Here is a 27,405-nt window from a genome sequence, read left to right as displayed (position 1 = left end):
CCTAGTTGCCTAGGTGATATTTACCAGGTTAAATCTCAGAATATGTTTTCACAAGCAAATTACCAGAACAAACTTGCCTGCTGGTTTCGGATCATCAGACAGTTGTCGAGTTCCAGTGGGCAGAATTACTCTTTAGTTGGTTACATTATATTAGTATCATTCAACTTGTTCCAGTACCAGCTGGAATATAAAATGTATCACGCCAGGTGACTATGACAATTAAATAAAGAAATCTACTTCCTCTTTATATAGTTATAATAGCCAGGTTGATGTGGGGACTTTTCCTTCTTTCTTTCTTGTATACCATATTAATCTGAAGTTTTGTGAGTGGTATTGTAATGATGTTTTTTTGCCAATCTCTTTGTATCCTGTGTTCCCATCAGGTGTTTTTCCCTTCTTACTTTTTCATTTAGTGTAACATTGATATTTCCACCCACAAAGAAAATACTCTTTTCAAAAAACCTTGTTTTGGCAAGAATGTAGTCTTGCGTTCAGATAACATTTTATTGATAGCTACTGCAAAGAAAAGACAACATTATTATTGGATCCAAATTGCACTTGTGTGATAGCTTTCTTGAAAAAAGGGCATGCTCTTCTGTAAGTACTGTATATAGCATATATAGTAACTCCTTATGTGTGGTTGTCATGGTAATGAAAATGCAATGGTCCTATGTGCTCCATTTGAGTAAATAGACACGGACAACTTAAGGAACCTTATAAAACATAATTTATTTCTGGTCTGTGGCTACACAGAGTACTGAACACATTCTTCTTTAAACACCTTTCTAGTTGTGTGTTTTCTGGAGTAAGCAAATGTAATTTATGCTTCAGAACTAATAAGAGCATGTCTCTTCTTGAAATTGTTCATTCATCTGAAATATGTTTATTGATACCTGAGGGAAAGGAGAGCTAATGAATCACAAAACGAAGTCACAGAGGGGGAAATTGTGTCCCTCACTCTTTCCAGAGACTAGTTTCTGATAATTGCTATTAAATGGACTGAATAATTCATTTAAAATCATATCCTTTTTTTTTACTTTTAAATATTGGAGGTGTTTATAAAGTACAGGCATGAGTTTTTAAGTCTTTCATAAGTAGCCAAATAAGGCCAATCTGTGTCTATTTAATTGATAGTCAGATGTCTTTATATGCATGTTATTATAATTATTTTCTTCTTAAATCTTTAACATTTTCAATTGTTTAAAAGTATTTTTAAAGACTATATGGCTTAATTCTCCTCATTCATTTTATCTGATCTATTTACAAACATCTTATTTCGCTTCTTTTTTTAAAAACATACTTGAATCAATTGTACTTCAATCATGGTCACAGAAATGACAGGTAAATTTTATTAAAATCTTAACGTTGTAGTACTTCTGTGCTTTGTCCACTTGAATTTCTGCATTTGTCTTTGTGGACCATTTGCATTTATTAGACGCAACATCTATGGTAGCCTATGATTATATTTTCCCTTGAATGTAATTTAGGCTAAAATGTCAGTTTTTTACGTGAACATCTAATTGTGACATTTCTCAACTTCAAGTCTAATGCTATTGAATTCTCTGACTTCAACTTATTATGAATATGTCTGTACTAAATTTGGTCCATTCTTATCTCTCACTTGGTAAATTAATGTACTCATGAATTACAGAGTCTACGTATGATACTCCATCTAAGAATGCACTATAGCTCTTTATAAAGTGTGTTTTTTCCATTTTTCCCCCTTGGCAAATGTGCATGTATTTGTCTTTGCAACGTCATGTGATTTTGAAGACACAGTCTTACTCGAAATTGCTGGAAATTCTCTGGAAGGCCAGAGATTTCAGAAAATTTGCTTTCTTCTGTCCCCTTCTCTTGGCGACAGTATGATCTCCACTACTTCATTAACTCTTCTGAGGCCCTTGTAATGACCTGAATTCAAAACCCAGAAGCTACCCATTCTGTCATCATTTGGAGATACAAACCGCTCTCTTCAAGACTCCTCACAGCTTTGCCTCGATGACTGGGGCAGACAGCTCTACTCTTTGCATTAGCTTCTATCACTAGTGGAGAATTTTCATTCTGCCCCTGCTGTCACTGCCCAGAACTGGGCTTCATAGTCATAAACCCTACCAGAGGCTTTTGCTGCAACGCTTTATAAAGCCAGGTCATGTCAGAAGGCAGGAACTCTTAAGAGATTCTGAGCATAAGGTCAGTCGCTTTCCTAGTGCTGAAGTTATTTGCCACTTAAGGCTTGAGCCAGCCATGAGCCCACTGATCCCTTCTTCCCTAGGTGTGCTGACTGGAACTATTCCCTTGAAAATAATAGGCAGAAGGTCTTTAGGATGCAGTGGAAGTCCCCACAGGCTCTTGTACCATGCTGGGAGTTCAGGCCTTTCCAAAGATCATGGCCCCAGTTATCAGTTTCCAGATAAGAGTGGTTTTCCTCCTCCCGTTCTGTTTTTATTCATTTGAATCTGCTGAGTCTGACCATTGTAATTATCCCTGGTATTCATTTTGTCAAAGTGTGTTAGTGAGAGATCAATAATATGGATCAACCCATTCACTTTCTACTTGTTTGGGTGTATTGATTCAGTTTAAATAAAAGTCAACCTGCTGTATAATGTTTGTTTACCCTAGTCCTTGCTGAGCATTGCCATATCCTCACTGACTGTTTGTGTCGATCGTTTGACTGAGAATACTCGGTCTCCCTGGGGTTCCGGGGTAACAGTACTCCAGTGTTAGCCTAAGCTAATCTCCCTTTCTCAATAGGACTGATGGACGCCGCTGGTCCCTGGCTTCTCTCCCCTCCTCTGGCTATGGGACAAACACGCCCAGCTCCACGGTCTCGGTAAGTGCCTGACTTCTTTCCTCTCCCTCACAACCACAGAGTTCTTACACAGGCTGCGTTTTCTCTGGGTGTTTCCTGGTAGGAAGGAGAAGATAAATTCTGTGTGTCTGCCGCTCTGAATAAGTTACATGTCAAATGATGAGCCGACAAACATAAAAAGGACATACTTTTGCTTCAAGCTTTTAAACTCTGGTGCACAAATTGAGTAAGTCCCACGATCACAAGTTTGGAGAAGATTGGGAGCTTTTGTTTTAATACCATTTGTTGTTTTGGGGGGAAAATGCAATCTGGTTTCATTGCATTGGTTCCACGCCAGTGAGATTAGTACTGAAAATGCCATTAAACTTTGATGGCCTGGGTCTTTTTTTCTTGTGTGGCTTAGATGCAGGGTTTATTTATTTTGGCAAGCCTTAAATTTGTCTGTGACTTCTAGGTAAGAGCTTTAAGGAGAGATTAAAAGAACTTAGTAGTACTTAAGATAAATAAAGAGACAAGATGAAACCATGAAAATGGAATAGAGGAAGAAAGATACTCTTGCCCCAAACTGTAACAGTTCAACAAGAGCCCTAGCAATTCCTGGAAATGATTCAGTAGGTTAGATATATGCTTTCTCAGTTAAAGTGGTGAAGTTGTTGGATATCTGTCTCTGCAGAGCTTTAGAAGTCAGTGGTCATTTAGAAAGATCTGGTATATTGTAGGTGTTCAATGGATACCTAATGGAGTGGTCTGAATGCTCTTGTACCAGCCAGGAATGGGGACCTGATGATTTTAGAGCCCCTTCTGATTCATTTTCGTCTCCATTTTGTCAAACTCTCTGGTTTATTGTGTAGGGCTATCCAGCTCTTGCTTCTCACAGACCCCAGCGCTGTGCTAAGCCTATAGATTCAGCCACTTAATAATACTTGACTTGAAAGAAACTATAGTTAAATTTATGAGCTCAACCTGGTATCTCCACTGCCTTACATTTTGTATTTCCAGAATTCTAGACGCAGTATAGTGTGGGTTTTCTACAGCACCTTTAAAACTGACTTGTTAAAATCTGCTGGATTACTTTTACCATCTCCTCATAGTATTTTACTGAGGAGAGGTAATTTGTTTTCCTGTCCATTATTGCATTTTGTTGTGGTATGTCGGTTTTTTGTTCATTTAGATCATTTTTGGGAAACATCCTGACATCCTTGAGTAGTTTCAGTGGCGCACCAGCCTCACATAAGGAAAGGATGCTTAAAACTCCTCAGTGGCTTCAGGGGATAAAATTGTCACTGAATAACAGTAAAGTCACCGTTGGTTATTGTGTCAGTAACCATCATTGGTTATTGACCCATATTTTAGATGTTGAAAATATGGACAACCACAGTGTGAAAACGAATGCTAAAACTGATTCACCAGAAAGAAAAAAAAGTAACTGTCTAAATTTTAATTATTGTTCTTCCCGGACTCTTCGGCATCTCCATGCTCAAAATTTATTTCTTCTCTTGAATCCAAATTCTTTTTTATTTCAACTGTACCACCTTGCTTTACCCTTCAGTCAAACTTTATTATAGTTTGAATACAGAAATTTCTCTTTGGCAAGAAAAATGGGGGAGAGTGCAGGATCTTTCTTCTTTCCATCTCTAACTAGTAAATCATATACCATTTTAAAAAGTAAATCTATAAAAAAAGGGGTGAGCTATATAGAATCAGACCTCGTCTGATACAAATAATTTTAAAAAACAATTTTTGGATAAACATTTATTATGTGCTAGGCACTAGTCTAACTACTTACAATACATTGGCTCTTTTAATCCTAGCAACATAACCGTATCAGGTGGCTGCCATTATTTTCTTCGTTTTATGGATCAAAAATGTGAGACAAAGAGAATAAACTGAGGGGCTGTTTTCCAAGCCCCTTGTTTTACCAATAAGAATATAGTAAGTGGTCTAGACCCCGGGCCCTTGGCTCTTTTTAAGGAGTTTACATGGTATTTCTTAAAACATACTTTATAATGAATAAGCCTGACCTGGCCATCTGTCATAATGGAATCATTGCTGTCCTTGACTTCCATACGTGCCTAAAAGAAGTCTCTTGAGACAATTGCTAGTCACACACACATATTCTGTGTTTCTAACAGCTTCTGACCAAAGGTAAGACAGCTTTTCTCTGGAGTATTTATTTTATTGAAGAAGATGATGTCATGTAATTGTTGATCTCATATTCCTATTTTTCCCTTCAAAATGAAATTTTAGCTTTCAAAATTACTCTTTTTGCCAAAAGACATAAGGAACTGTGAAATTTGTGGAGTATAGGTGCCATTGCACAAAGTTCAGCTATCTTTTCTTCTTGTTGGTTTTTGATAGAAATGATGAGCAAAAATTTGAAAAGCTATTTCTCATTTCCTTCAGTTTCTTTGTGTTCTTGTCCTGTAAATATTAGGGCAGAAATTGTGCAAAACTGCTTAGTAGTTGCATTTTCTTCTTTTCTAAGTCTAATCTGAATCACTCTTAGATTCTCATTTTCTGGGTTAACTATTAATCATTCGGCCGATCAGAAATGCATTTTAGTTATTTTCTAAATAAAAATACAGAATATGTGCAAATAAAATTACAACCACTTTAAAAATATAGCTTAAGTTTTACAGATGATTGTGTTGTTAGCTGAATTCCAGGACTGCTCATGTTGAAATGCAAACTCCAGGTCTTTCTCCTTTGGATATTATGGAAACTGCAAAATTGGCAAGTGTTAAAAATGCTGTGTTCTGAAATTGGAAACATTTGGTCATATGAAGTTAATCATTCCTTCCAGAGAATATTCAGTATTGCAACTTCTTTTAACTTCAAATTTTGCTCAGATTATAATTTTTAATCTTAAGTAATATGGATTTGCAGCAGTGGGAGGACATTCCTCCATATATTTCTTACTAGAGAGATGATTTTCTGCTGAGGGAAAGAATGGAAATAAGAATATAAATATCTAGAAATATGTGGTATGGCCATAAAATGATATTACTTTTAATAAATAACAAGTAGAAAATTATGCATGCATATGAGTACTGTCCTTTACAAAATGGTTGTCTCGAGAGACTAAGTGCTTGTTTGAATGATATCATTATTCATAACAGTTTTTGGAACTCTTCTCATTGCCTTGAGAACTAGCAGCACATTGTTTTGTATAAATCTTCACTCTCTGGAAGTGGGTTTGATTTATGATATAGTCAAAAGTCGTATGCAAACGAGTTGTGTGATGAGACTCACTGGCACCATACTTAGAGAACATGCTAGAAATATAAAGTAATGAGACTCAGTTTATTGGGAAAGTCCCAAACTCATTCTTGAAACTCTTGTGAAAGTGGTATTCCAAGATGTTTGGACGAGTGGAGCTGTCCTTTCAGTAAGTGCGTGAGGCCTTGCGGACAGCCCCTGGAGCCTCTGCTGTCCTGGCAGCTCGCTCCGCTGGCGCTGCAGGTCCTCCGAGTCCCTGACCTCGGCTGAACCTGAACCTTGGGCTTCTCTGTTGTGCAATGTCAACTCACTTTTAGGGCCCCATTTGACGCCTTTTGAATCCCCAGGATGCTTTGCTGGCCTGCACTTGTTCCCAGTGCTGTAGACCCGTCCTGGTGTCACTTGGGTTTGGTGTCACCCTGTTCTTCTTTATACCTTGCTTGTTCCAACTGAGACGAAAGAAGCTCTCTTCCCAGGGAAGCTCCTTGCCTCCTCACTTCTTTAATACTGTGAAGGTTGTAATGCTTACTTAGACCACTGCATCATTCAGTTTAACATCCTCCCCGTCAGTAAGCATGGGGCACCTTCTTTGTGGAGGTCAGTTATGTGGCTATATATATCGTGTAACCACAGTATTCTCTTCTTAGAGTTAACACATTAGCATTTTGTTACGTTTGCTACAGCTATTTTTAAAATGCATTTTTATTTTGTTTAGTAAATGTTAAAGGTACCGCTAAAGCCCTTCCCACCCAGTCCCTTTATCCTCACTCCCTTCACAGAGGGAGCCACTCTCCTCAAGTCTCTTAGTGTCGTCCTCGTGCAAGAACAGGTCCATAATACCTCATGTGAAACTCTGGAGCCTGGGATGTTTTGGAATTAATTTTCACATTTTAGAAAGGTAACATGATCTCCATACTGTACATAACAGCCCAGTTATGTACATAACAGCAAAACATAGCTCTGCTTTGTAGTTATATTTCTCAGATGGACTAAAAGCAGTGTTATTTAGCCATTCACCTTTTCTACCTTATCTTTCTCCAAGGATTGAGCAATAGTTTTCAAAAAAGCAAATCTATACCCAAGGAATAAAAAACTTCACCACCACTAAAGCTGTTAAAAAGAAAAAGGTGGGGCTGGCCCGGTGCCATAGTGGTTAGGTTCCCGTGCTCTGCTTCGGCGGCCCGAGGTTCATGGGTTTGGATCCTGGGCGCGGACATACACGCCACTCATCAGGCCACACTGTGGAGGTGTCCCACATACAAAATAGAGGAAGATTAGCACAGATGTTAGCTCAGGGACAACCTTCCTCAGACACAAAAAAGAAAAAAGTAGTCTTAGCCAAAGAAGAGAGGGAAAAAAATTCCAACTATTTTAAAACAATGGCGTCATTCAGAAAAATATCTTCTTCTCTTCTCCTTTATACCCAGGGCACATATCGATGGCAATTGCATCAAAAGATAGCATGCTTCGTAAAGAGAGATCTCATTACTTTACTTATGATCACACATTGTAGAATTCATTTCATGTTACTTACCTAAAAGTCACAGTGTTTGATTGTGAACAGCAGTAGAAGTGAGGGAACCATAATCAGTTGAGAACTAATCTGTCGTTTAAGGCACCCAAATTCTCATTCCACTTGTCGCTTTCTTCCTTTGGCTTTGACTGGGTCCTATCCATTTTCAGAGCCTGTGTTTTCTCCAGATAGAAAACTATCTTTTTGGGAAATTGTTTTATAGACAAATGAGATGAACTATGGAAGCCAGTTGACCACCCAGGGAAAACATCAAGGTATACGTTTAGGCACTAGTTATCGTAATTATAACATGAAAAAGGAACAATATAAAATGGTGGTACATCGAAGTTTAGTGCTTTGATCGCAGATTCGTTATTCATCTGAAGAATGTCTTTTTGAGGTAGTCATATAACTTCATTTCGGTTTCTTTTAGTCATCCTGTTCCTCCCAGGAGAAGTTGCATCAGTTACCATACCAACCAACGCCAGATGAATTACACTTCTTATCGAAACATTTTTGCACAACTGAAAGCATCGCCACGGAAAACAGATGCAGGAACACCCCCATGCGCCCCCGTTCCCGAAGCCTGAGGTGTGTAGAGCTGCTTGAAAAATGTTACTTAGTTGCATTATCTCTTTTCAACCATTTCAAGGGAAGACTTCTGGTCCTCTGATTCACACATGTGTTAAATGATTTGTGAACTGCTATAAATATAATGCGATTTTTCCATCTACACATGATACTGTTAATTACCATTCAAAGGCATCTTATTAATTTTCTTCTAAATTCTCACAATTTGCTAATTGCTGTAGTGTCAGTAGTCACGACGGACTAAAGGGACCACCGATAAAACCTTCTAGCCATTGAAAATTTCAAGATAAACTAATTAGGATGCAAGAGCAGTTAATATTTTAAGAGGGAGAAGCTTGGCTGCAAAAGAAGAATAGCACATTCAGATTCAGATGTGGAATTCAGATGCCACTTTTTAAAAACCCAGATCTTTCAGTCTGTCTTCTCATCATAAGTCCTACTTTCTCCAGAAGTTTATGTCCCTTGAATTTTGTGGATGCCAAATGTTGTCCATTTGACCCTGAGTACAGCCAGTTTTATTTTGACCGTGTTTCAAAAAATGATACATATCACAGTTTGGTTCTTCAGAAAGCAGAGTCTAAAACAGAGATCAGGATGTTTATTAGGGAGGGCTCGGGACCAACACCTGTGGAGGGGAGAGGAGGAAAGGAAGCAGGATTGGTCAGAGGGAGAAATCTAGCTACAGTACAGACCCAACAGCTGCTTCAGACCCCACAGCATTCTCTGGGGATGACATGACCCATCAGAGTTATCCCTCTGGGCCAAACGGCCCTTCCTTTGTAACCCACCTCAGTCACTGGATGTAGTATCCTGGGAAGGATGTGGCCTTGAGTTAGGTAACTCTGCCACTGAGGCCATGCCTGAAGAGACTGACAGCTGAAGGCTCCTGTAGTCCCAGCAGCTGGGACAACAGGTCCTTCTCTGCAGGGGAATCAGGGCAGCCCATCTCCAGGTCCACTGCAGTATGAGATCCTGATGCTATAGAATTGGTGTACTTTGATATATTAAGGCTTTATTGTAAAAAATAGTTGGTCAGATGTTCAGTTGAATATCAACATTTACTGAGAAGGGTTTCCCCTTTGTACCTTTCTTAGTATCATAAACTGATAGTAAATATAGCCATCCTGGGTAATTGTGAGATGTGTTAGATTATTTGGAAACATGGATTAAAAGACCAATTATACAAATTGATTTAATGGCATTATATTTTATCACTCAGGTGCCCTTTTAGGTTTTATGAAAGCAGTTCCTAGGATATCTAGTGCAAGCTATAACCTCCTGGGAACATGAATATTCACACTGAAGTTGCACAACTGTATACCACTAGGAAGGAGGGTGAACCTACTGCCACAATAAAGATAAATGCACAACAGCTGCCTGCCTCTGTTGTGCGTTGTCCGCAGTGCCTACCTCAGCATCCTAAATAAATGTTTGCTAGGCTAGAAAGTGGATTTCAGTGGTGACACCTGTGCCATGGAAGACTCTCAAACCTCTTGAGTGGCACGTGGCAGACTGCAGGTGTATGATGAAAGTGTGAAATTACACCAGTCAATGCGTCCTGGGTCTTGTTGTGTGTGACTACCCTGTTTTATTTTATGGTACTTCATTAGTTGGTTCCCAGAACTGCACAAGTGCATGCTACATACAGAATATAATTTCAATTTAAGAATGTATTGTGAACTAGTTTTATCTTATAACTGTAATTAATTAATGGCATTTCTCTTTTGGAGCTTTCTTTCCTGAATCCTATTCAGGGCATCTCTGTGTTTCTGGGTATTATGTGTACTCGTGTACTAATGACTGATTTTGTAGTTTATTACCTAATATACTTTTCTTACAAAGGTTGCATAGTACTTTTGATGCCACCAATTGTTTATAAATAAAAAGCTTATTTCCATTTCACGCTGTAGCAAGTTTAGAAGGCTAATTTGCTTCTCTTTGCAGCCCTGGACGTTCTCCCGCCTGCTGTGACCATGAAATAATTATGATGAACCATGTCTACAAAGAAAGGTTCCCAAAGGTAAGAAATCGAATTGAAGATTCCTAGCATCTAAACAAACAGCAACATGGGGTTAGCATCTGTAAGGGGGTTTTGTTGTGGGAAGTAATGGTCCAACCCAGTAGTGGCTTGCATACAACAGCACCGTAGCTTGCTTGGAAAGATAAAATCTCTAAACGTTTTTAAAAACTGCTGAGAACTAGCCACACTCTGTGTGCTGAGCCAGCTGTACAGTGAATCCTGCAGTTGTAGCACCCACTGGGGGGCCTGGTGAGGTGCTACAGGGAGAGCGGCTCTAGGCCCACGCGCTCCTTGTGTCCATGTGCTGGGCCTGCTGCTGTATTGTCAGGCAGAGACTAATTTCTTCCTCAAAAGCCTGTAAGACTGGTATGTCACGAAAGCTTTTTTTTTTTTTTTTTACCTAATTTTTCTTTTCTGCGACTTCCTATCCCTTTAGCAATTATATGTCTAAGCCTATTAATTTAGAAGAGAAGCTTCAGTTGCAGTGTTCCCCATTAGACCAGCAAAAGGAATTTGAATTGAGCCAGAGAGGACTTCGTGAAGATTGTTGCCAGACATCCTGGCTGCACGGAGCTGCTGTCGGATAGCCCAGTCACCTCGTTTCCATGGCTTTTCCACCAGCGTTCCTATGCATTTGGGAGAAGGCGCCCTCTCCATTTTGTTCCCTTTCCTCCCCTACTGCCTTTGTAGCCATAGGCAAGAGAACAAAAGGAAATCTTTGGTTTCATAAATCAAGAGTAGAGGACTTCTTATTTGTGGTGAACCCGACATTGATGTCATTGGTTAAAGCCATTTTAGCTATTTCTTACATGTCACTTGTCCACCAGAGGAACAGGTCCTGACTATACTAGTTAATACTGGTTAGGACTTAGAGGGGAGCAGGAGGCAGAGGGAGTCTCCCCTCATAAACAATTAATGGAAGCCAGGAATTTGGTTAAGCATTAGGGGATCACAGGAATGAAATGAAAACTGGAAAGGAAATTTTAGATTTGTGTTACCAAGGAAATCCCTTGGGCCTTTTGCACATGAAGAAGTTTTTTGAGAAAAAGTTGAAGTTGGTAAGATACTTGTTCCTGGTACATTAAAACATAGCCAAGAAAACAAACTCTTGGCCCCCCCCCGTGTGTAACTCTAGCAACAGTCCTGATATTTGAATAGGTAAAAACAGAGCTATTTGGTATTTTTGATGATCTATCTGAAAAAGCCCAGGATCTGAAATGAAAGCCTAACACTTCACCAGATATTGAATTATTTGAAGAAACTTACATGGGCCAATTTATATTTGATAGGGCATAGAAAAGAAGTAATTATCACCCTGGGTTATTCAGTTTCCCTTATATACCTCAAATCTTTCTTCCACATGGTGAGGCTTCTTCCTCTTCTTCTTCTTTTTGTTTTTTCAAATAGACTTTATTTTTTAGAGCAGTTTCAGATTCACAGCAAAATTGAGCAGAAAAAATAGAGCATTCCCAAATACTCCCTGGCCCCACATACACGCACACAACCCCCTGCCATCAACGTCCCCCCCGCCCCCAGAGTGGTCCATTTGTTATAATCGATAAACCTAACTGACACCTAATTATCACCCAAAGTCCATAGTTTGTTTACATTAGGATTCACTCTTGGTGTTGTACATTCTGTGGGTTTTGACAAATATACCATGACAATTATCCACCATTATAGTATCATACAGAAGTGAGGCTTCTTTCAAATTTGATTTCTAGACTTCTATTTAATAATTTGTGGAGGTCCCTGAAAATGCAAGATGAATGTGATGATTGAGTTGTCCACATGTCTACTTCCTGTATTACATCTGTGTGTGCGTGTCTGCTCTCAATAGGCCACGGCTCAGATGGAAGAACGACTAAAGGAAATTATCACCAGCTACTCTCCTGACCATGTCCTTCCCCTTGCGGATGGAGTGCTCAGTTTCACTCACCATCAGATTATTGAACTGGCTCGAGATTGCTTGGATAAATCCCACCAGGGTCTCATCACCTCACGATACTTCCTTGAATTACAGCACAAATTAGATAAGTTGCTACAGGAGGTATGGGTCATACCCCATGTAAAGTTTTCTGATTTGTTTTGCTTTTCCTCTGAAAAGAGAAAAATTTTATGAGAGCATTTGCTTAACAAGTTTTAACCATGAGATGTAGTTTGTATTCCAGCGAAGCGAAGAAGAAAAAAAAGTTGATTGCTACTTGCTATAAATTGATTCTGGTCATCATTTATAGAAATAGAAAGTTAATGTAATAACCTTTACAGGAACCTTGGGACCCAACAATCTCTGGCTCTAGGATAAGTGGATTGTGAAGGATTTTGAAGCAGTGGTTTTTTTCCCCCCACAACCATAAAGTTATAAATTGCCTGAGTGTATGTGCGTTATTTGATGATGCTATCTAGTTCTAATATCTGCAAAAGCTAAGTGGAAAATTGCTAGCTTCTTCCAGGCCTTGTGTCCTATTAATTAACCTGCATGTGGTGTTGGGTAGTAAATGGCAACTTATATTTTCATTAGTGTCAGTTCTTCTTCTAACAAAATATCCAATTTCCAATATGACAGATAAACACAGGACCTGTCTAGGTCTAACACTTGCATGCCTAGCTCCTGATAACACCCAGGACAGGAAGGGAGTGTGTATGTTGGTATGGAATTAGTGGGTAATATTGCTATTCTGACTGAAATTGATCAGCCACAGCCTACAAGGAAAACCTCTTTAGCCTATATATTTGGATATATGGTATTTCTGTATCTCATAGGGCATAAATTATGCCCATGTAAACATAATCGAAGGTGGTTTTCTCTAAGCATGAATATGTAAGTAATTGCATGGAACTGAAGGAAAATATTAGCATCCTGGTTTTCTAGAAATCCATCTGTCCTTGCTCCTCCGGAATTTAGTTGTGGCAAGATAAGAAGGTCCCTCTCTGGCTAGCAGCCACTGTTTTTTCCCTTTCCCATGGAAACCTCCCAACGGGGTTTTCTATACTCTGTACCCACTTCTCACATTTCAGCCTATTGCAGTCCACTAAGGTGGTGTTTCTCAGGCTATCTTTGGGGATGAACACATTGTTTTGGGGTTTTATTGTTAATTTCCAATTTCTCATGGATCAATTCTCCTATAAATTAAAGTGAAAATTAATTTACAGGAAAATGATCATGCATTTGGGTCTTCCAGCAATATCAAATTGCTATAAGAGTTGCTAAATGTTTACTCTCAATAACTGTGCTTATCTCATCACAAACTATTAAAAGTTCATGAACTGGCACCGGTCTTCTTCGGACCACACTTTGAATAGCACGGCACCAGGACATAGTGTCTAGGTGGGCAGGGATACTGTCTGTTTTGTTCACCTAGGAGAGGGTGTGACACGGAGAGGGACTCACTAAATATGTGTTGAATAATTGGCTTCTGACTGCCTCTCACAAAACCCACTGATGGGAGTTCAACTCCTCCCTCCTATTCGATAACTACTACCTAACTCAGACCCTCATCCTCACTGGTCTACCTCCCTCCAGTCCTAACCCCTCAAATTTATACTTCTTCGCTGCTGCAAGAACATCTATCTAACATTCTTTAGTGGCTCCATTCTGCCTAAAAGTAAAAGCCATAATGTGGCCCGTGGCTGTACTCTCCATCTCAATGCATTTAACCACAGCACATTGTAATGATCTGTTTTGGGGCCTTGCTTTATCAGCATACAGTGGGCGTTGTGAGGTACAGAGATCATGGCCAAATCATCTCTAACTCCCTGGTGCCTGGCATCATGCCTGGTATTTATTGATTCCTCAGTAACTGGGAAGGAGGGGGGAGGAAGATGCATATGTATGCAAGCCAAAATATTTGATCTATTACGATTTATCATCAAGTAATCTAGTGCTACTGTTCCTTTTAATCAAATCAGCTTCTGGAAAATGCTGGAAACACTACGCATATTACTTTTTATGAGAATACCTTGAATATTATAATAAACCAGTCATTTTTAAACAGAAGAGGCAAATAAGAGAGGAATTCTCTGTGAGGGAATTCCACAGTTCTGTCCCAGAATATTACCATAATTACCAGCTTAGTCCTGGGTTTTTTATTTCTTCCTAGGCACTCCCTGAGAAGGGTAAAATCAATATCAAATCTATTTACATTGAAATCTCCCACTTGATTTTGTTTCTGTATGGTAGACTTTGCAGATTGTTTCATGGCAATTAAAAGAAAAAACCCTAAGGTTTCAAAGATCATCTGAATAGGCCATATAATAGATACAAAATTGTTGATTTTTAGGGAAATTTCTCTTTGGGGCGGAGAAACATGTGTGCTTGTGGCCCAAAGGGCATTGTTGGGTATGAATTAGAATGTCTTCTTGTTTATCTTCACACGTAAACATTTCCTTCAGTCCTTTTGTGAAAATTAAAACTATCTTCAGAATCGCATTTACAACGTCCTTCCAGAGTTTGGAGCTAACAGGTCACAGGGGCACTTATGAAAGCATTTATCTGGAATTCATCTAGACCTCAGAACCTTAGCCCCTTTTGCAAAGAGTGGAGTTGTGGGAACTTGCTTTGTCTTTCCCATGATGCAGTTGTTGTCACTTCCCAGCTGTGACATTGTGTGCCTGCCCAGCGTGTCTCCCAGCCACTTTTCTCTGTTGTCAATCTTTTGCATAGCCAGGCCAGGGTCCCCCTGACGTGGTTTGAGCAGCTAGGTGCCTTTTCAAAGTCCTGAGGTCTAGGCCAATTCTAGATAAATGCTTTTATGTCTCCATTCTTTTTTTCACTTAGGTGTATTTAGCCAAAGAAAATAAAATACATAGAAAGCTATAAGCTACTCTTAAATCTGAGTCTCAGTATTTATTTATCTCTTTATTCGTTTATTTATTTTTGTGAGGAAGTTGACCCTGAGCTAACATCTGTGCCAGTCCTCCTCTATTTTGCTTGTGGGTCACTGCCACAGCAAGACTTGATGAGTGGTGTAGGTCCGTGCCTAGGATCTGAACCTGTGAACTTGGGCTGCCAAAGCAGAGTGCACCAAACTTAACCCCTACGCCACCAGGCCAGCCGCTGAGTCTCAATATTTTTATAGTCGCCAACACTTAAAATACCAACACAGGGAATCCATGAGTGTTGGAGCTTGCTGCTGGCAGCCTGGAAACTTTCCCTTCTTAATGTGTGTGGGTTTGCTTGGTGTTGTTTTAACAAAGCTCCTGTCCACTCCTAATGATAGTAAGTAAAATAGTACTGGCGTTAGTGTAACTCCCATGTTTTGGCCTTTGTTGTGGCTGATAATCCCTAGAAGTAAGAAGTTGGAATGAACTGATTATTTTTACAATTTTTGGAATGGAATTTGAATTATCTAAACTATTTTTAAATTTTTTAACGTATAGAGTCCTTGTTTCCCTTTGTAGAAACCACTAAAACATGTTCAGTCTTTCCCAATTTTCTTTATATCCCTGAATTTATAAAACAGTAATTATAGTAAGAAGAAATTCAGTTTCTTGCCCAAATTGTCAGTCAAGAAGTTAGGTGTTTTCTTTGCTTCATCTTTAAGGTTTTCTGTTTAGTTTTGATTAAGGATAAACTATAAAGAAGACATATAAACATATTTCTTGGCATTCATTATATCTTACAAAATCTGTTTTTGTTGCAAAACAGAAGTTGGAAAGAAAACTTAAAGACAGTTTAAACATTGTGTATCTTTCTCCTTATGTATGTCCTATCGACCTTGCTGGTTACTAGCACCTATGCTTATAGTTACTAGTTGGTTTTCTTTGAACACATTCTATTCTACAATTACTCACCAATGGTCATTTGCCTGTTTTTTTTCCTTTTAAATGTTATCCGTTTTGCTTTTACCTGTATATGGTTTCTGCACCTACATTTTGCAAAGTTGCCTTTGATTTGATGGCTTAAATGCAGTAGACATATTACTGCTAAGTATAACCATTTTTCATAGATTTGGTCTGCCAGTCTTTTTCATGGGAGGGCTAGTTCCTTGTCAGAATAAAGCACCTTCGAGAATGATTTTAAGTGTTTATTACTGTGGCTGTAAAGTTATATTCTATTGTACCAGCCTCACCTTGATATATTTTTTTAATCCTTATAGGAAAGTAAATCACAGAAATTTAAAAATTAAGAAAACCTAAAAGTGAGCATGCATAGAAGTTTACATTTAAACTTTTAAAATTTTGGTTTTAAGTCTGCCTTGATACAGATTTGCATCATTTCTTCAAGAAAATATCATTGAAAATTAAAATGACTCTTAATAAACTGAGATTTGTTCTCAGGATTTTTTTTTTGTACTTAGGTGTCACCTGTTGGCAACATGTAAAATAAAATTTAAAAAGATTTTAAGTCAGTTAAACTTTACTGAGTGTCTAGGTATTATTTATTTAATATGTGAAATCAAATTCATGTGTGTATATCCAAGTAGAAATTTCTACGTTATCCACCTAACATTTGAAATAAGCACTGCTTATTATGAAATAATTAATTTATAGGCTAATCACGTTGTATATGTATTTCACGAATGTGCTCAACGCCCAGGATAACAAAAGCAATCCTGCACTGTGGTAGCCATTTCAGACGTTTAAGATGTGACATCGGAAAATCAAGGTTCCTCATCAGCTGCCCACTCTACTTGGACCATGTACTTAATACGTCATAAACTTTTAATGTCTCCTTCATTCACAGCTCACATTAAGAGCCCTTACATCTGATTTTTAACACAGAGAATAAATCAAAGTTTTGCGATTAAAATTTAGCCAATAGAGCCATTTTGTAGTTACAGAAGTTTAATAGTGTCCTTTTATGTAGAGATAAGGTCTGCTTATCGGTTCTTAAAAGTATTTTCTAAATCGCTTAATTTTGAATATTTGCAGTTATTTAATTAGCATGCTTTGCTGATTTTCTTTTCCGTTTAATGGAGCAACACTGTATCATCATTCTTTTCACTGCTCTCTCATAGGCTCATGATCGTTCAGAAAGTGGAGAATTAGCATTTATTAAACAGCTAGTTCGAAAGATCCTAATTGTTATTGCCCGCCCTGCTCGGTTATTAGAGTGCCTGGTAAGTTGCATCTACATGTGACTCTGTTATTTATTGTTAACTGTGGGAAAATAGTGGCCACCAGAAGGTTCCAGTTTCATTTGGCTTCAAACCCCAGAGCTAAATGGAAAGAGGAACTACAGCTCATGAATGTTCAGGATGGCATCCATGCATGAGTTTTCTTTTCTGGTTTTAAGAATTCTAGGACTTGAGCTGTATTAGTGATAGTTATATCACATTCTGGTCAAACTTGAAAAATGATCATGAAATAATGTGCGTGGCCCTATCTCAGCATCCTTACTGTGTTACAGCTAATTAGAACACCTGCTGTGCTGCACGCCTCTGGAGTTCCCAAGGTGTAGAGAGGGAAATCAGAGATGTGAGAAATGGTGACCTGTGGTTAGAATTATTATTTATATGTAAAATGTGGCGTGTTGGACATGAGTGCTAGTTAGCAGCCCCTTTGGGAGAATACAGTAGGCCTCATCCAGACCTGAAGGGATGAGACTTTCAAGGATAAGTTTATTTTATCAATTATATTTTCTTTAATCAGTGATCAGACTCTTGTTTTGAAGTTTTTCTTTATTTTATGGAATTTTGATTGAGACTTCTACTCAACACTGTGAACAAATCTGAAGCTTTCAACATAAGAATACTCTTAAGGGACTTAGCATAGTATCGAAACTCACTTTTAAGTTTCACTAGCCATTAAAGTATTTATACTGTGTACAATACAGCTTTGCAGGATTTTACATACACCCATACCCTTACGTATATGGTGGTATTGCTTTGGTTTTTGCTCTTATTTTAATTAACACTCATAGCTTTTTATAACACTGAAATGTTCACAGCCCCATCAATATATACCAACACATAGCGAGACGTGGAGGAGGAAAATCCTGAGGAGGAAGGTAGGGGCGGGGAGGGGTGGGGCTTTCCCTCAAAGGCCAGGACCCTCAGGATCACAGGATCAAAGGCAGCATTTGGCATTGTGTGTCTCTGACACTCTGGATGCCTTTGGGGAGGAAAACTGTGTGACTGGCGAATGCAGGCAGAAGGAAGACTCACTTTTCATTGCTTTTCCCATTGCACCTTTTGAATTATGCACCACAGCCTTGTCCTTCCTGCATTTTGATTTGGGAGAAAATACCATTTAGCATTAGAACTTATTTCTCTAGACAGCAGCAGATACGCTAAGAGAAGATCTTGCCTTGAAAGAGGAAATGACTTTCTTGCAGTAATCACTCCTAATCAGAGGAGAAAAAGTAAAAGTATAACCTCTCAAAGACAGAAACCAGTGAACTTAGAAGCAGATGGGCAAGTGTTGCTGCTTTCGGCAAGGTTTAAAGTTCTTTAAAGCTTTACCCCATTTGCAGCGTGCCTTTTTATATGGCCTTTAGAAACTCCTGAGTAATTCTCCAGTGAAACGCTGAGATTCCCAAGTTGCATATTTGGAGCACTAATCAAAATGGGAAAAATCCTGAGGGGGAAAAGAAAAGCTAGGAAATATAACTGCAAATAGCACCTGTGCTTTAAATCTACAGGCATAATTGTTTACAACACTCAAATCCACGGCATCTTTCTAGAGTAATGTGATCGTAAAGATTTTTGTTACATATTAGAAGCGACAGTCAAAGAAAGCAAAATACTTAGGAAAAATGTATTAGCAAATTTTTACAGGAGACAGAGGTAATTGGAGGCACTAATGTCACATTTTTTCTTCATCTTCACATTATGTGAGTATGAATAACTTAATTTTAGAGTTTACTGATAAAAGTGGTAATTTTGAGATTTTTCTGTCTAATCTTTATGGGCACCTCTGTACTAAGGAAGTCTCCTGCAAAACGTGTGAGAAAATGTAATCCTAACATTACTCCTCTTGTGGCTGTTTGTGCAGAGATAGAAACTGAATCTTCTGGATGAGATTCACAGATTTTTAAAATTTTGCTCAAAAGGCACAATTAATATATTCAGACCTGCTCATTTTCAGTAAGGTGGGCAGCTCAAGTGGAGCATAGTACCTTCACGTTGCCTTACAAGGAAATTGGAAATTGTCCTTGTCTTTGGGTTACCAAGTGCATAAATGTATTGCTTTAGAATATAAATAGGCTTTGAATAGGAAGTGAGAATTATATACTTTTTAAGTGAAGAAAGCCATTTGCCTCCTTTCTGCATAAATAACCCACAACCATGTATAGCCAGCAATTTTATTATGAGTGGAATTTATGTAATAAAACCTCAAAGAATTTTGGCTCAAAGAAGTATCCATCTGTGTTTGTCTTCTGCAGGAATTTGATCCTGAAGAATTTTACTACCTATTGGAAGCAGCAGAAGGCCATGCAAAAGAAGGACAGGGTATTAAGACCGACATTCCCAGGTACATCATTAGCCAGCTGGGGCTCAATAAAGATCCCTTGGAAGGTGAGTACCTTGGTTGGGCTGACCTTCTTCTTGCTTGCTTACACACCAGGGCCTCATTGAAGAACTATGTGGCAAGTCTTCATTTTTTCCTCATGTTTTGGCTCTATCTATTGAGAAGTCCAAATTTGGGGGCCAGTTGTGATTTGAAGGAAAGTGGTATAAGTTGAGTCCTGAGGAGCAAGTGAACATGACCCATTTTGTGTTTACCCTGCATGTGAGGATAGGCCTTGAAATCCTAGAGACCTGTCAGCCTGACAATGCTAGTGTCCCAGAAGGGTTTAGATTTCAATCTTCTCTGAGTATTTCTTCTCTCGGAAAGCTCAGTTGGGTTCTTCTCGAGGGTACTTTTAATTTTGAAAATGTTGCTAAAGAAATTAATTATGATTGATTTAAAAGTGACATTTAAATTTAAAGTAATTTGGGAGTGATGTAACTGATGATAGATTACTTTAAATCAGGTGCAATGTTGGTAGATATGTTTTTGCTTAATTGTCCCAAAAAAGTATGAAAAATAAGAATAACACAGGAGAGCCAGTCCTGGAGGGGAATTTTTTTAAAGCTTATAAAAGGATTTATGGTTGATGCAGATGAAAAAAAATAGGTCTAATGCTGTTAAATACAAAGAAGAGGAAGCACCCTGTTAGTGATTTTTTAAAAATCTAATATTAGGAAACCACTGCCCTTCCCCCGACCTTTTCCTGTTCATTATTGTTTGGGATTGTCATTTGAAACATTGAGGTTATATACTGCCTTAAAAGACTCAAAAGCAATCATAGACTCCTTCATTCAAAATTGTCTTCCTGGTTCATTAAATTGAATATTTGCAAACCGTGTTTATCTTGCTAAATTGTAATGAGGGTAACTGTTGGCGCAGCTATTCTCCGTCTAAAGCTGGGAAACCTGCTGCTCTCGGCCCTGCGCTCCTATTTCCCCTGCTTTCTTCGCTCTTAGGGCCATGGGATCTTTGCTTCCAGTGAAATGATGCATGCATTACTGGGAGATAATGCCAGATAAATTTATACTGTACTGAAAGCAATACCACAACAGATTCATCACTTATCAGAGACTGGTGGCTGCTTTTCTGAAAAGTTCCCTGGGGAGAGATTTTTCCCCATGGCTTTTAAATTACCATCTTTACCTTTTTGAATCAGGAGTCTTCAGAAATGGTTTAAATCAATGAAATAAAAAGGGCAGATGTTTAATGGTATTTAGATGAGTTTTAAAAATCTCTTCAGGCATTGCAAAATGATGCCTTAGCTTCCTGCTTCAAAAGCTGACTCTTGGTTCCATTCCATTACTACCCACTGCTTACAAACAATATGTATTTCCCAGATAATAGTTATTTAGCAGAAAGTCTATTTAAAACAGAACCATCTTTTAATTTGTTTTTTTATGAAAATAATTGGAGTGGGGGAGGCTGTCAAAGTGTGTTAGAGTGACTCTTCACGCTCGTGTTGTTAAGGTCGTGTCAGCCCTTGACTTGCAGACCGAGTGAGCTCTTACCCGGCGGCAAGCAGCACTGTAGGCTGAACTTCGGCAGGTGAATAAGCTGAGGCCCGATTATGCACCTTTATAGAGTCTTTAAAAAATAATTAATAGTGAGCTTTGACAAGTTTCAAGTTTAGTAACACAAACTTATCAGTGGGAGTTGCGTTTTTATCTTTTTTTTTTTTAAAGATTTTATTTTTTTCGTTTTTCTCCCCAAAGCCCCCCAGTACATAGTTGTATATTCTTCGTTGTGGGTCCTTCAAGTTGTGGCATGGGGGATGCTGCCTCAGCGTGGTTTGATGAGCAGTGCCATGTCTGCGCCCAGGATTCGAACCAACGAAACACTGGGCCTCCTGCAGCGGAGCGCAAGAACTTAACCACTCGGACACGGGGCCAGCCCCACGTTTTTAACTCTTGACACTTAATTTTCTTGATTCAGATCCAAGGATAGTTTTTAGTCTATTTGTTGTCACTTAAAATGTGATTATTACAAACTCTGATCTACCTTTGTTTCCCCTTCTTGTCAGCCTCGACACTGACATACCTAAAGCCTGACCCGTGAAGGTTAGGAGTGAGGGTCTGGAGGGGGACCACCCAGGACTGCACCCTGGCTCCGAGGCTGGGGGCTGTATGACCTTGACCACGCTGTTGAGGAATCTATTTGTGCCTCAGGGTTCTTCCCGTAAAAATGGGGTAATAATAGTTCCTATTCCTGGAGTTGTTTGCATAACTACCCAAGATGGAGTAATGCTTACTAAATGTTAGCTGCAGTTGCCATTTTATTTAAACAATACTAAAATTGTCCCTTTCCTTAAGAGCCCCTCCAACTGAATACATTTCAGTTCACCTCCTAGTCCATAAATCTGACGTGCCAGTCACGTAGGATGTTGACATCATTTGAATGACACCAAGAAAGCACAGAGTTTGTACCGAGCTCGTGTTTGTTTTTGAACTTCCCCTACAGGTAAACTGGCAAAGTTAGTGTCAGTTTCCAGTTATTTTAGAATCTGGAGTTTGTTAATTTTTATCTAAAGGGAGCACTCCAGTGTTTTCCTTTGTATCTTTTATGTGTAAGCTCTCCCAAAAAAGGATGAGCGTACTTATAAGAACATGAATATATGAAATAAGAGCCTTGGAAATAATTTTACGTGCATATAAAAATATGTAACTAAAAACTATAACTTTTTATTATACAGGTTCAGTTTTGAAAAATTAGAAAGTACAAATACCTGTGATCCTACCCCTCAGAGATAACCCCTATCAAATTTTGGAGAAAATTCTTTCATGTTCTTTTCTTTAATAAAATATTTTCTTTAAGTATAAAAATCAAAATGAACAGTAAAATGAGTTCAGTTTTCTCATTTCCTGATATAAACTCAAGGATGCATTCCAGCGTGGGCCGAGCCATTAGACACCTGTGTCTCTTTAACTAGTTTCCATGATATAATCAGTAATAGTAAATAACAATCAATATTCAATGAGCGCTTAATTTTTGTTAGTCAACATGCTAAGAGCTTTACATGCGTTATCGTACATTGTACTCATAAAAAGCTGTAAGAGATAAATAATATTGTTCCCATCTTACAGAGGAAGAGCCTGAGGTTAAAAGGTCACTAGTAAGTGCTGATAGTGGGGGTAACCCAAGTCTTTTCATCTCCAAACCCCTCTTAACCACTAGTTTTACTTCCTCTGTGACAAACTGCGAGTTCTTAGCGTCCTAGGCGGGATATCTCAGTGGATATGAAGGAATGAAGGAAGCGATGCTCACCACAGCTTCAGAATCATCTCTGGGCTGTAGCCAGTGCATCTCGGATGCCTGTGAGAGCCTGGGAAGGCTTGCCTCTTTTGGATATGTGATTATAAGCACAGTCCTTGACCCCCCAAACCTTTTCCAAGCTGTGGTGACTGCATCAGCCAGTAAATCCTGCTAGCTGGAGCAGAGGCCCAGTTCTGAAATATCTGTGTTTGGGTGTTCAGGAGAAGGGGTTCCAGGGGAGGACGTGCAATGAGCAATTTACAAATGGCAGTTGCTGGTTCTTGCAATGTTGGATTTAAGATTTTCCCATGGGTACGTTAGAACATAGAGTAAATTTTTCTTTTTTCAATATCGGAGAAATTATTTTTCCTTTGTTTTAGCATAATACTCTTGTATAATTGCAATTGTCCTATGTTTCTTAATCTTCGAATTTTCTTTTTTTTAATAACCTAGAAATGGCTCAGTTGGGAAACTATGATAGTGGGACAGCAGAAACACCAGAAACAGATGAATCAGTGAGTGTAAGTATCTTTCTTGCTGAAATATGATGTTGGTTTTTCTGTTGATTAGCATCTGGAGATTTTGGCTGTGTTAATTACTTTATTTGTTCAATAAATATTTATTATGCTTCTGTGTGCAAGGCACTAAGCATACACTTTTAAAAGCCCCTCCCTTCAAAGGGAAACAAATTAATAAAAAGAAATCACGCACAAAAAATAAAAATGGTAAGTTTAAATAAGATCTGCTAAGAGGGGGCTGGCTCAGTGGCATAGTGGTTAAGTTCAATGCACTCCGCTTCCGCCACCCAGGGTTTGCCCATTCAGATCCTGGGTGCAGACCTACAGACTGCTCATCAAGCCATGCTGTGGCGGTGTCCCACATAGAGGAACTGGAATGACTTACAACTGTGTACTGGGCCTTTGGGGAGAAAAAAAAAGAGAGAAAGTTTGGCAACAGATGTTAGCTCAGGGCCAATCTTCCTCACCAAAAAAAAAAAAAAAAAAAGATCTACAAAGAAAAAAGGCCATGTGCTATTAGAACACAACATAAAGAGATTTACCATAGTCTTGCCAGTCCAAGAAGATCTCCAGAGGAACTGACGCTTGAGCAGAGATGTGAGAAGTTACTGAAATGAGAAGGGGCAGAGGGAATATTCCAGGCCAAGGGAATGTCATGGGCAAAGACTGTGACACTGGGAGCAGAGTGCCTCTGAGGGCTGAGAGCAAGGGAGACCATAGAGACTGGAGATCTTGAATGAAAACTGGACACAAAGGTCTTCCTTGTTCATCTTTGTCAATTTTTTTCTTTAAAGAACAGTAGAAAAGCTGTTGAGCTTTGGAGGAAGTATGTTTTTATGTGGGGTGAAGGGGTAGTGGGCCGGGAGATGATTCAGTCAGAGTTCTGACTTGAAAAACACCACGTTGATTGCAGTGTAGAAAGTAGATCAGATGAGGGGAGCGTGCACGGGTGACCATGGGGAAGCCAGCAAAGAGGCTGCTGCAGTGGCACAGGTGAAAAGTCCTGGATGCTGGTGTCTCTCTCCCTGGTTGTGAACACCAGCAGAGGAACCAGGACGGAGCAGGTGGGGTGGTCAGGAAGGAGGGGCAGCTGTGTAGCCTGGGGCTAAGAACCAGGCTCTGGAGTCAGAGTGCCTCGATTTGAAACCTGGCTCTGCTGGCTCTCTTACCAGCTGTGGGATCTCTCTGTGGGATGTCACCTGTAAAACAGAAATAAAAGATTAAATGAGGACGTGCAACTAACTATGTACTGGGGGGATTTGGGGAGATAAAGCAGAAAAAAAAAAAAGATTGGCAACAGTTGTTAGCTCAGGTGCTGATCTTTAAAGAAAAAAGATTGGCAACAGTTGTTAGCTCAGGTGCTGATCTTTAAAGAAAAAAGATTGGTAACAGTTGTTAGCTCAGGTGCCAATCTTTAACAAAAAAAGATTAAACCAGATAGTCTGTGAAAAATGGTGAGGACAGCACCACATAGTGAATGCTAAATAAACGATAGCTGTTTTTGTTAATTCCATTATCAAAAACTGGTGTGATTTTGAATGTGTTGAGACTGAAGTTCCTTTGAGACATTCAAGAGCCATCAAACTGGCATGTATATAAGGCATGGTATCTTCTGGCGTTCAGAGGGGGAGTTTTGGGTGGAGGTCTAAAGGACTTGGGAGTCATCCGTGGGTATAAATGAGGACACTCGGGTCAGGAAGAGTAAGAGGGCAGGGCCTTTCCGCCCAAGCTGTGGAAGAGCACTGGGAGCGGCTGAACAAGTAAATGGGCCCAGTCTTGAATTACTACGTTTTCTGATACGGAACATTGGCAGGTAATGACTACATCCAGGTCCTGTGGCCAATGGCCAAAGGGAAGTAGAGGCAAGAGATAGTTGGTTAGAGCTGAGCAAGTCAAGTAGCCCAGAGGCCAAGGTGTTTGGTGAATTATCTGTGTAGACACTGAAGTCACCTAGGATGGTGAGAGATACATGCAGAAAGGAAAGTGGGAAGCTGGGTACCCAAATCTTCCAAAGATGAATTGATGACAAGGTCAGTGATGACAGCACTGAATAGGAGAGGATGGCACATACCTCTGGGTCATAGGGTTTCTTCCAAAATTATAGGAAGGGAATTCTGAGCTCTGCTGAGGTAGCAAAGGGGCTGTTAATACCCACTCAGTGCTAAGATACATGGGATTCCAAAATTTTGTTTTTTGTTCTGTTTGTGAGGAAGATTGGCCCTGAGCTAACATCTGTGCCAATTTTCCTCTATTTTATGTGGGATGCCGCCTCAGCATGGCTTGACAAGCAGTGCTAGGTCCATGCCTGGGATCCGAACCCGTGAACCCCAGGCTGCTGAAGTGGAGCACATGAACTTAACTGCTATGTCACTGGGCTGGCCACCAGAGAATTTGCTTTTAAGAAAACATTTTATTTATTCTTGTCCTTTGAGCTAAACGTTTTAAAGAGCTATCATTTTGGAAATTGATATATAAACTATGGTAAGATTTATGTTATGGAAGTACTGAAGAGCAGGCCTTCGGTGGGTGTCTCATTCATTGCAGACTGCCTTTTCCAAACAAGAAAGATGGCCGCAGGATGAAATAGACATGCTCTGCTGAGGGCCAGAGAAGCCCCATCATCCACCAGCCCACAAATAGCCACTTTAGCTCATTCTTTTCTGGCCAACTGAAACAAGAAGGAAGTCTGGCATTTTGGACTTAAATCTCGAAACTTTAAAAGACTAGATGAGGCTAACCTGAATAGTTTACAGAAGTAAATTAAAATTAGGAATTTTCAGAAGCTTGGTGCCTTTATCTCCTGGGAGTAGGGGCTCACTTACATGCAAATGAGACACTGTCGTGAGTAGTTGATCAGCCCTGCTCTGGAAAACTGGTCTTGACAGCTGTCCCCTGGGTTCTGTTGGCTAGAATACTGCCCTTTGCCATATTAAACAGCACAGCATGTAGTTCAAGTATTATTTATTTTGCCGTTAAAATCATTTTCTTAGATTCTCAACTATTTTTTAACTTTCGTGTTTTGTTTCCAAGAGCTCTAATACTTCCCTGAAACTTCGACGGAAACCTCGCGAAAGTGATTTTGAAACGATTAAATTGATTAGTAATGGAGCCTATGGGTGAGTCATTCAAGAAAATTCTCTGCTGTATTTTAACACACCTGAGTGACAACCTTCTTCACATTTATCTTATGCCAAATAGATGTTGTTAGGGACTTGAGTTTTCAGATGACTGCGCCTTCGTTGATGGGTTTAATGTGCAGCCAAAATCATTTTTCATTGGATGCTCCGTCAGAAAACATATCAAGTGACCTGGGGGGGATTTTAGAGGGTTGGAGAGGAAAACTTTATAAAGTAAAGGAAAACTTATAAAGTAAGGTAAAAATTTATAAAGTAAAGGAAAATTTTTATATATGCCTGTTTCTACCACCTTTATTCTGCCCTTTTGGGTCCATAAGTTGATATGAGAGAGATATATATGACATGCATTTATACGTATATATGTGTGGATGCATATGCATAGATACATACACACACATCTGGATATATATAATATATACTCTGAATATATACAAATTTATATGTAGCATTACTACTTGAGAATTAGCCTGTCTAATTCCCCTCTGACCAACAGTCAGCCTTTGAGAGAAGTACTTAAATAAGAGGCTGGTTGAAAATTTAGAGCAATACAGTTCTTTTATCCTTCATATTACAGCAGAATTTTTTTTCAATTGAACTTTGTACTATAATCTGATCACATGAGTGGCACTACTTCTTTGATCCATTTTTATAGACATGATTTCCTTCTCAGGCCATAGGGTCAATAGTGACAAGATCCTTCTGAGTTACTAATAAATAGTTTGGAAGGGTAATTAATACACAAACTATGTCCTGATCCATTTTAGACAGACTATGAACTCTAGTTTAATTAAATATTAATCCCAATTCATCTGTATATGGAGAGCGATAAACAATCCCATAGACGTTTGTTGCCATTTATCGCGCATGTGAGCAGATGAGATAAAAGAGATTTT

General features: G+C 39.1%; 1 protein-coding gene across 19 annotated transcripts in view; it reads left to right on the top strand.

The window, feature by feature from the left end:
- MAST4 (microtubule associated serine/threonine kinase family member 4) overlaps positions 1 to 27,405 on the top strand; it is a 576,096-nt gene that overhangs the window by 503,757 nt on the left and 44,934 nt on the right. For all 19 annotated transcript variants that reach the window (XM_070246179.1, XM_023625596.2, XM_070246178.1 and 16 more), the window contains 8 exons: positions 2,752 to 2,830; positions 7,975 to 8,132; positions 10,077 to 10,152; positions 11,993 to 12,202; positions 17,112 to 17,213; positions 19,481 to 19,613; positions 23,311 to 23,378; positions 26,406 to 26,491. In XM_070246179.1, coding sequence (XP_070102280.1) covers positions 2,752 to 2,830; positions 7,975 to 8,132; positions 10,077 to 10,152; positions 11,993 to 12,202; positions 17,112 to 17,213; positions 19,481 to 19,613; positions 23,311 to 23,378; positions 26,406 to 26,491 — 912 coding nt within the window. The remainder of the gene's footprint in view (positions 1 to 2,751; positions 2,831 to 7,974; positions 8,133 to 10,076; positions 10,153 to 11,992; positions 12,203 to 17,111; positions 17,214 to 19,480; positions 19,614 to 23,310; positions 23,379 to 26,405; positions 26,492 to 27,405) is intronic.

This window comes from Equus caballus, chromosome 21 (assembly GCF_041296265.1).
Source record: "Equus caballus isolate H_3958 breed thoroughbred chromosome 21, TB-T2T, whole genome shotgun sequence".
Taxonomy (NCBI): Eukaryota; Metazoa; Chordata; class Mammalia; order Perissodactyla; family Equidae; genus Equus; species Equus caballus.
Note: the sequence above shows the minus strand (reverse complement) of the source record. Positions and strands in the feature narration are given on the sequence as shown.